The 10736-nt window shown below is 41.8% G+C and overlaps 1 protein-coding gene across 3 annotated transcripts; it reads left to right on the top strand.

Annotated features, from left to right (window-relative positions):
* The first annotated feature begins 258 nt into the window (after window positions 1-258).
* Window positions 259-9608, top strand: LOC118227043. Of its 3 annotated transcripts, none has more exons than XM_035417131.1 (3): window positions 259-752; window positions 7340-8821; window positions 9153-9608. In XM_035417131.1, exons 2-3 carry the CDS (start codon window positions 7356-7358, stop codon window positions 9430-9432), a joined length of 1746 nt encoding a protein of 581 aa, XP_035273022.1. In that variant the 5' UTR covers window positions 259-752; window positions 7340-7355; the 3' UTR covers window positions 9433-9608. The 3 variants fall into 3 exon arrangements, 2 of the variants coding, with proteins under 2 accessions (XP_035273022.1, XP_035273023.1); XM_035417132.1 differs by having other exon boundaries at window positions 263-752; window positions 9131-9608; XR_004765147.1 differs by lacking the exon at window positions 259-752 and having other exon boundaries at window positions 8762-8821; window positions 9123-9608.
* The last annotated feature ends 1128 nt before the right edge of the window (window positions 9609-10736 follow it).

The raw sequence follows: 10736 nt of genomic DNA, 5'->3' as shown, positions 1-10736 counted from the left end.
AATAAAAGAGCTGGATAAAGAAAAAGAGGCAAAAAAAGTGGCATCTGTGAAAATACAGAATATGGACAATGGATTCTTTGACTTTGAAGCCACCCCCCCTCATGAACCATGGAGCAGCCTGATGGTGCCCCAACCGACGGTGATCTACAACTTCTCCGGCATCCCTCACCCAGTGGCCATGCAAGGTAATATGAAAGGGGGGGGGGGGGGGGCACAGCCGGGTGGGAATCAAATGGGGGGAGGGCCAGGGAATGGTGGTCAAAATAATCAGTGGAAAGGGCAGCAGAATCAGAATAACAACATACAAAATAGAAATTGGAACCAACAAGGCTTTCCTAATCAACAGAGACAGGGCCCCATAGTTTGCTATGGATGTGGTCAGGAGGGGCACATAAAAAGACGGTGTCCAAACGCCCAAGGGATGTACCCAGGTAACCAGGGGACCTGGGTACCTAATCAGCCTCAGCAATCGCAGGGTTACCCCAACTGGGCCCCACCTCCCCAGGCTAGGCCCTCATATCAGAGTGGGGGACCTGTAAATTACCAAGGTGCCCAATAGGGGTGCCCAGAGAACCCAGGCAGAGTAGGACAGCATGTAATGATAACAAACGGGCCAGAACAAGAACCTATAATAAATGTACAAATCGGAGGAAAAATTGTCCCCATGATGATAGATACGGGACATGCACATGCATTAGGAAAGAATATGCCTCACATCTGCCACTGTCGGGAGAAGTTATTCAAACAGTAGGGTTCTCGGGGAAAACAATGTTAAGCCCGACCACAAAACCGGTATTAATAAAAATAGGCGCAAAAGAAGCAAAATTAGAGGTAGTAGTATGCAAAAATTCCCCTGTCAGCCTTCTAGGAAGAGATGCAATTCTGGCCTTAGGACTAAAATTAAACTGTGAAGGAGGGGGCATAGATTTAACAGGAATGGACTATGTGAGAAGTGAAAACCTCCACATGGCAAATGTATATTGGGTAGGGGATATTGAGACACAAGTAAAAGACCAAGTGTGGAGCACTTGGCAAAAATATGTTGAGGCTCAGATCCCGCAGGCAACTGAGCCAGAATATGACTTACATTGTACAATGAGGTTTGATCCCTACCAGGATCCAGATCTAGAAAGAGAGTGGAGTAAGGGAAAAGGAGAAAGACAAAATTTGGTGTCAACTGCGCTCCTGATAGGACAGGAAGGAGCAGCATTAAACATAGGAAGGACCCCATGGATTGAGCAGTGGTTTCAGGAGGAACATGCGGCCCCACACAAAATGTTAAAAGTCAATCCAGGGTACCAAGCTAAGGACTTAGGTCCTATGGTTAAGAGAGCAGAAGAGCTCAAATTCGGGCCAACAGAAAATTCTTTAACTTGGTGCACAACAGATCAAAAAATGATCAAAATTATGGTAAGTGCTCAGATGTGGGGAAAACCCCAAATGGTGAGGGTACCGTGGGAAGAGGGTACAAAACGGGAGAAATCTGGAGAAAATTTGGGCATAGAAGAACATTTAGACCAATTACCAAGCCAACTATGGTCGCAACATGACACTGATGTAGGTAAAGTGAAATCGGCAAACCCGGTTGAAGTGTACATAAAACCAGACTGTAAAGGTCCATTTAAATTACAATATCCTTTAAAAAGAGAAGCAGTGGAGGGAGTGAGAAAACCCATAGAAGGTCTGTTAAAATCAGGAGTGCTTAGAACAACGCAAAGTCCATATAATACGCCTTTACTGCCTGAACAAAAAGCAGATGGGGAAAAATGGAGATTGGTGCATGATCTGAGAGCAGTAAATGATGTAGTGCAGGAAATGACGGCAGAAGTGCCTAATCCTCATACTTTGTTAACCAATGTTCCTCATACTGCAAAATGGTTTACAGTAATAGATCTGTGTTCTGCTTTTTTCAGCGTTCCGTTGGCCAAACAAAGCCAAGAGCTGTTTGCCTTTACATTTGAAAACCGGCAATATACGTACAACAGAATGCCGCAGGGGTTTAAACATTCGCCGCATGTGTTCAACCAAGTGTTAAAAGATGACTTACAAGGTTTGGACCTCAAAAGTGTGGTGTTGCAATATGTTGATGACTTATTAATATGTGCAGATACAAAAGAGCAGTGCATAAGCGACAGCATGAAACTGCTGGAGAAACTGGCAAAGGGTGTCCAGGAAGAAGCTGCAGCTCTGCTCTCAGGAGGTGGAGTACTTGGGAAGAGTAATCACGGCTGGCGGTAAGAGAATGTCAAATAAACAGTTGGGGACAATAATGAAAGTTCCACAACCACAGACAGTGGGACAAATGATGACATTCTTAGGAATGACGGGTTTTAGCATGGATTGGGTGGAAGGATATTCTGAAAAAACGCATCCACTTAGAAAGATAATGAAGGAGGTTGGGCAAGAAAAACTGTCGAATAAAGGACGATGGGGAAGTTGACTGGCAAAAATACGACTTGCAGTGGGGATAACACTGATAGTGGTACTGGTGTTGCTGTCTTGTATCCTCCCTCTCTTGAGATCCTCTCTCCACAGGGCTATAGGCATCCAATTGGTGTCGTACAGGGTGACTAACGCAGGAGCCAGGCGCCAGACGGGTGATTCCAGTTTCCGGCGGACGCTGTCACAGTCCAGGGAGACAGGGAGAGCGGAGGGACAGCAGGCGCTGACACCAGCCCAGGGAGCAACAGCACCAACAGTGCCCCTACGGGTCCAGTACGAGAATCGCAAGCCGGCTTTCCAGTGGAGTGACGTGCAGACCGCATACTCTGGTTGGAAGATATACCAGGAGCCCACCAACTATGAGGACTGCGGCAAATCATCGTGCTACGAATCAACGTGTTAAGAAAATTAAAGGAGTGTATGATAACTTTGTTGGGTCAGAAGGTCAATAAGAATACAGCGAGGGGAGTCATTCGGGGCCATAAGATCTGACCCCGAAAGGGGGGAATGTAGGAAAATTTTGAGACTCCCCATGATTGAGATGACGTCACATGTTAAAGTTAGGGAATTCCCATCAATGTTGATCAAACTGGTTCCTCCAAACTCTCGATGCTTCATGATAAAAATATATCACATGTATAACTATACACTCATATAATCAATATGTAATCCAATAAACCTATATCAGTAGTTACAGCTAAGCTTATGGAAACGCAAGAAACCACAGTATCAACTGTAGAAAAAAAGCAAGAGAACGCAGAAGGCTTAAAAAAACCACACTTACTCACTCAGCAGAAAACATTAATCAAATACTAACCATACACTTATATTTTCAAACTTTCCACAATGACGTTATCACGTCATCAAGAACAGAAAATCATTGTGGTGCCAAGAAGGTCAGGTAGACCCAAGAGCAGGAAATCAAAATCATTGTGGTGCCAAGAAGACCAGATGGCTGGTATTTTTAGAAATGTGTTAAGGGGAGTTGTGGGGTACATTTGTGTATAAAATGTATGTGAAACTGACAATCGAGGTTCAGAATTGATCCGGCTTTGTGCACCTGTGCAAATAAAGTCTAACCTTTCTGAATAGCTTGCTGCTGTTGTGTCTTTTCCCTCGTGAAATTGTTTTCTACAGATTGGTGATTGGACTTTGAATTCTGTCGGTTCCTAGACACGACAGATACACCCGACATTTGCCCTAAAACATGCCAATACAGCAGTGAAAACGCTGCTCATTGAATAACGAAATAAACGAGAAATTATGCCATGTCATTCCACAGTCAAAAAGCAGACCGATGCATCTGAATGTGGTCTACAACTTTGCCATTGGGACCACCTATGTCCGCCATATTCTTTGCCCGCCATTTTGACTTTTGTATTAGTTGGGGTGCGGAAGAGCTGTAGCTCCAAATCTAAAGTGTTACGACATCTAGTAAATTTCTTTACGGCAAGCGGCTAGAAGACATCCATGGTGACGCAAGTAATCCGACACCGTAGGGTCTCGTTTTTATCAGTGAGGGGAGGGTCTGAATGTCGAGGAAGCAATGTAAGACCAGCCAGAGTGCATGCTAGGCTACTAAAGGTGTGTTAGTAAAAGCTTTTTGACAGGATGAATAATTACTTTTCTTTGGCATGGGTCCTTTTGAAGACAGTGAGTTTGTTTAGTCTTTAAATCTGTCATTATGGTGAGAAATAGCTAAACCATTTTATTGATAGTATTTGAGTTTTGTGTAAACGCGCGAAAACACGCTGGTATAATAAAACAATGACGGTAATACATCTGTAGTCTGCGTCGTTCCATTGCTACCATAATATAAACTATCTTGTATCTACAGCTGCAGTTTCTTGCTGCAATTACTAATATTGAATATAAACAAAAGACGCAATTTATGCTGTAGTCTGCCAGTGTCTGAATAAATAATACGCTACTCTGCACATAGGTAGCATGGATGACGAGTTGGTATTTCGTTTTTTGCTACTAAAGGTTTGTTAGTAAAAGCTTTGAGAGGATGAATCATTACTTTTCTTTGGCATGGATCCATTTGAACACAATATGGGGTGAGTTTGTTTAGTCTTTAAATCCGTCATTATGTTGAGAGAAATCGTATTCTCAATTTAATCTCTAAATTGACTGTACGCTTAGGGTTGTAACTAGGTAGCTGTTTTGTAGGTGACTTAGTTAATGCACTCGTCTTAACTATTGCTTGTATTTTTGCATAGACTGCATTGTTGCTGTTCTTGTTTGTGTTAGTGTTAATCAGTTTAACCTACAGGGTCCAAGTTGAACTATGCGGTTGTTCCCTGCACTTGGAACGGTACTTCTCTCTAGGGTTTTCGACACACTTGTTCCTGATTATGATTATACACTTTGTTGTACGTCGCTCTGGATAAGAGCGTCTGCCAAATACCTGTAATGTAATGAAATATCCCGTAGCAACAAGATAAACCCGACATTAGCCCTAAAATATGCCAATACAGCAGTGAAAACGCTGCTCACTGAATAACGAAATAAATGAGACAAAGTTTTTTAAAATTATACCAGTCAATATCTGGGACTAAACATCGAATAAATATACAATCTTACCATTGGTTTTACGCGTAGAGATGTCCCTTTTGCGACTGAGTGGTCATATATTGTCTTGGACAATTCATTTGCGAAATATACGCGCATTTGTGACGCCTGGGTCGGCTACCTTCAAAAATAGCTGTGCATAATACCACCCCTGTTGCTTACGGCGTTGTCGCCGTTTTTAGTACAATTTGTCTTGATTGACAATTCATTTATTCAGTAGGTGAGAGTATAAGCTTTCTAACGATGTATAACATGTCTGATTTTGCTTTTGGAATAGCGTTTTATCAGTCAGCGTAACCAAAAATTTTCTTATATGCCAGTGTCTGAATAAATAATAGGGTAGGCTACTCTGCGAGCAAAAATAGCTGTGCGTAACACCACACCTGTTGTTTACGGCCCTTTTTAGTACAGCCTGGCTTGATTGACAATTCATTTATTCAGTAGGTGAGAGTATAAGCTTTCTAACGATGTATAACATGTCTGATTTTGCTTTTGGAATAGCGTTTTATAGGTCAGCGTAACGGAAAATTTTCTTATCGCATTCACTTGCGCATCTGGGGCAGCATTAAAAGACGCTGTACCTAATGAAACGTTGTCAACGATTTTCATAATTTCTTGGAGAGTACTATTATTATTGAGGACTTTGGGGCATAGCTAAGCCATATCTTTGCTGATAGACCTATCTGATATCGTTTTCTGACGCAAAACAGAACAGGGCTTTGTCATTGATTTACTGTCTATGTCTCTATACTACTGAACACAGATAAAATGTCGTATTGCTATGTAAGTATTACCGCTCAACATATTTCGGTTATATACGTTATTTTTGAAATTGTGTGTCTTTAAATAGGTTAGTGTGGATATTTCACACTGTAATGTAGTGTAATAGTATTTGAGATGCAGTATTTGAGTGATGACGAGAGTTTGGGAACGTTGCTGAAACGTGGTGAATGGTTGAAATTCTTTTCATATCGTCCCATCCCCTTCCGTCATTATGCCGAGAAATAGCTAAACCATTGTTACTGATAGTATTTGAGTTTCTCTGCAAATGCGCGAAAACACGCTGGTATAATGAAACAATGACGGTAAATATATAGCCTATATGTATAGTCTACTTCATTCCGTTGCTACCATAATATAACAAACTTTCTTGTGTCTACAGCAGTTTTTTGTTTCGTTTTTTTCAATGTCGTATTTATATTTGAGATATGTATTAGTATCTGTCTCTGAGGCGCTCTGAAGTGTGCATTCTCTGCTACACTGAGCAATGGATTGGAATATGTGTCTGACATAGTGCTGCACGGTATTCCGAAACTTAAGCACTTTTTCGGTACTTAAAAAAAAAAGAAACGGTTCGGTATTAGAATTTTCCGACGTTCAGTAGTTTTGTGTCAAATGTAAAAGCCAGGGAAATGTGTCTCCCACATTACTGATTGAGAGGATGAAAAGTGTAATTTGTCAGAATCTTCGCTAGATGGCAGTAGCAACTAAGTTTTCCAAGGGAGGTGACGTTGCGCTTGTGAACTCACTCGTTGATACAGCGTAAGCTTAGACTCAGTTCACTTCATTAGCAATAGGTGTTCTAATTTGGAAATATTTTATTATAGGAAGATGCTGTAATGTTATTAAAATATGCTGTTTTTAGATCTATTTAAAAGTGAAAGACCTATTTAAAGATTATTTAGTTTACAACTGTTTAAGTTTTGAAATATATTTAATGTATTTTTCTATTGTTTAGTGTTGTAACACAATATTCCTATGCTTATTAATACGTTGAACAAGCTTCAACTTAAAGGTTGTTAATAAACCAGGTTTTTAATAAACCGTGAATTCGAAAATGAGATCAACCTTTGTGGACATTACGTTTCTGATCTATTAAGGTAATTTCAGTATCGTTAGGTACCGAGTATTGAATCAGTATTGTTTCAGTATCGAGTATCGTGATACTAAACCTGGTATCGGTGTCAAAGTCAAAATTTTGGTATTGTGAAAACACTAGTGTGACACCTTTTTTAGTTGCGGCATGGAAGCGCTGCAGCTCTACATACACGCCGGGCCATCTAAGTGACGACATAGTAAAGGCCTTTACGGGAAGCGGCCAGAACACATCCATGGCGATGCAACTAAGTCATCCGACAGCGTCTCTTAGCACAAAATTGACATCAATATTTTATACAATCATCATGATATTCAGTAGATATGTTGGGTGAAGGTATATAATCATGAGAACAAAGCCATTTTAAAATCGCTCCATAGGGGGAAGCCAATGCTTGGACCCCTCCCAACGCCGCTTGCGGTCGGGAGAAGTTATTCAAACAGTAGGGTTCTCGGGGAAAACAATGTTAAGCCCGACCACAAAACCGGTATTAATAAAAATAGGCGCAAAAGAAGCAAAATTAGAGGTAGTAGTATGCAAAAATTCCCCTGTCAGCCTTCTAGGAAGAGATGCAATTCTGGCCTTAGGACTAAAATTAAACTGTGAAGGAGGGGGCATAGATTTAACAGGAATGGACTATGTGAGAAGTGAAAACCTCCACATGGCAAATGTATATTGGGTAGGGGATATTGAGACACAAGTAAAAGACCAAGTGTGGAGCACTTGGCAAAAATATGTTGAGGCTCAGATCCCGCAGGCAACTGAGCCAGAATATGACTTACATTGTACAATGAGGTTTGATCCCTACCAGGATCCAGATCTAGAAAGAGAGTGGAGTAAGGGAAAAGGAGAAAGACAAAATTTGGTGTCAACTGCGCTCCTGATAGGACAGGAAGGAGCAGCATTAAACATAGGAAGGACCCCATGGATTGAGCAGTGGTTTCAGGAGGAACATGCGGCCCCACACATAATGTTAAAAGTCAATCCAGGGTACCAAGCTAAGGACTTAGGTCCTATGGTTAAGAGAGCAGAAGAGCTCAAATTCGGGCCAACAGAAAATTCTTTAACTTGGTGCACAACAGATCAAAAAATGATCAAAATTATGGTAAGTGCTCAGATGTGGGGAAAACCCCAAATGGTGAGGGTACCGTGGGAAGAGGGTACAAAACGGGAGAAATCTGGAGAAAATTTGGGCATAGAAGAACATTTAGACCAATTACCAAGCCAACTATGGTCGCAACATGACACTGATGTAGGTAAAGTGAAATCGGCAAACCCGGTTGAAGTGTACATAAAACCAGACTGTAAAGGTCCATTTAAATTACAATATCCTTTAAAAAGAGAAGCAGTGGAGGGAGTGAGAAAACCCATAGAAGGTCTGTTAAAATCAGGAGTGCTTAGAACAACGCAAAGTCCATATAATACGCCTTTACTGCCTGAACAAAAAGCAGATGGGGAAAAATGGAGATTGGTGCATGATCTGAGAGCAGTAAATGATGTAGTGCAGGAAATGACGGCAGAAGTGCCTAATCCTCATACTTTGTTAACCAATGTTCCTCATACTGCAAAATGGTTTACAGTAATAGATCTGTGTTCTGCTTTTTTCAGCGTTCCGTTGGCCAAACAAAGCCAAGAGCTGTTTGCCTTTACATTTGAAAACCGGCAATATACGTACAACAGAATGCCGCAGGGGTTTAAACATTCGCCGCATGTGTTCAACCAAGTGTTAAAAGATGACTTACAAGGTTTGGACCTCAAAAGTGTGGTGTTGCAATATGTTGATGACTTATTAATATGTGCAGATACAAAAGAGCAGTGCATAAGCGACAGCATGAAACTGCTGGAGAAACTGGCAAAGGGTGTCCAGGAAGAAGCTGCAGCTCTGCTCTCAGGAGGTGGAGTACTTGGGAAGAGTAATCACGGCTGGCGGTAAGAGAATGTCAAATAAACAGTTGGGGACAATAATGAAAGTTCCACAACCACAGACAGTGGGACAAATGATGACATTCTTAGGAATGACGGGTTTTAGCATGGATTGGGTGGAAGGATATTCTGAAAAAACGCATCCACTTAGAAAGATAATGAAGGAGGTTGGGCAAGAAAAACTGTCGAATAAAGGACGATGGGGAAGTTGACTGGCAAAAATACGACTTGCAGTGGGGATAACACTGATAGTGGTACTGGTGTTGCTGTCTTGTATCCTCCCTCTCTTGAGATCCTCTCTCCACAGGGCTATAGGCATCCAATTGGTGTCGTACAGGGTGACTAACGCAGGAGCCAGGCGCCAGACGGGTGATTCCAGTTTCCGGCGGACGCTGTCACAGTCCAGGGAGACAGGGAGAGCGGAGGGACAGCAGGCGCTGACACCAGCCCAGGGAGCAACAGCACCAACAGTGCCCCTACGGGTCCAGTACGAGAATCGCAAGCCGGCTTTCCAGTGGAGTGACGTGCAGACCGCATACTCTGGTTGGAAGATATACCAGGAGCCCACCAACTATGAGGACTGCGGCAAATCATCGTGCTACGAATCAACGTGTTAAGAAAATTAAAGGAGTGTATGATAACTTTGTTGGGTCAGAAGGTCAATAAGAATACAGCGAGGGGAGTCATTCGGGGCCATAAGATCTGACCCCGAAAGGGGGGAATGTAGGAAAATTTTGAGACTCCCCATGATTGAGATGACGTCACATGTTAAAGTTAGGGAATTCCCATCAATGTTGATCAAACTGGTTCCTCCAAACTCTCGATGCTTCATGATAAAAATATATCACATGTATAACTATACACTCATATAATCAATATGTAATCCAATAAACCTATATCAGTAGTTACAGCTAAGCTTATGGAAACGCAAGAAACCACAGTATCAACTGTAGAAAAAAAGCAAGAGAACGCAGAAGGCTTAAAAAAACCACACTTACTCACTCAGCAGAAAACATTAATCAAATACTAACCATACACTTATATTTTCAAACTTTCCACAATGACGTTATCACGTCATCAAGAACAGAAAATCATTGTGGTGCCAAGAAGGTCAGGTAGACCCAAGAGCAGGAAATCAAAATCATTGTGGTGCCAAGAAGACCAGATGGCTGGTATTTTTAGAAATGTGTTAAGGGGAGTTGTGGGGTACATTTGTGTATAAAATGTATGTGAAACTGACAATCGAGGTTCAGAATTGATCCGGCTTTGTGCACCTGTGCAAATAAAGTCTAACCTTTCTGAATAGCTTGCTGCTGTTGTGTCTTTTCCCTCGTGAAATTGTTTTCTACAGATTGGTGATTGGACTTTGAATTCTGTCGGTTCCTAGACACGACAGATACACCCGACATTTGCCCTAAAACATGCCAATACAGCAGTGAAAACGCTGCTCATTGAATAACGAAATAAACGAGAAATTATGCCATGTCATTCCACAGTCAAAAAGCAGACCGATGCATCTGAATGTGGTCTACAACTTTGCCATTGGGACCACCTATGTCCGCCATATTCTTTGCCCGCCATTTTGACTTTTGTATTAGTTGGGGTGCGGAAGAGCTGTAGCTCCAAATCTAAAGTGTTACGACATCTAGTAAATTTCTTTACGGCAAGCGGCTAGAAGACATCCATGGTGACGCAAGTAATCCGACACCGTAGGGTCTCGTTTTTATCAGTGAGGGGAGGGTCTGAATGTCGAGGAAGCAATGTAAGACCAGCCAGAGTGCATGCTAGGCTACTAAAGGTGTGTTAGTAAAAGCTTTTTGACAGGATGAATAATTACTTTTCTTTGGCATGGGTCCTTTTGAAGACAGTGAGTTTGTTTAGTCTTTAAATCTGTCATTATGGTGAGAAATAGCTAAACCAT

The sequence above is a fragment of the Anguilla anguilla genome, chromosome 5 (genome assembly GCF_013347855.1).
Source record: "Anguilla anguilla isolate fAngAng1 chromosome 5, fAngAng1.pri, whole genome shotgun sequence".
Classification (NCBI taxonomy): Eukaryota; Metazoa; Chordata; class Actinopteri; order Anguilliformes; family Anguillidae; genus Anguilla; species Anguilla anguilla.
Note: the sequence above shows the minus strand (reverse complement) of the source record. Positions and strands in the feature narration are given on the sequence as shown.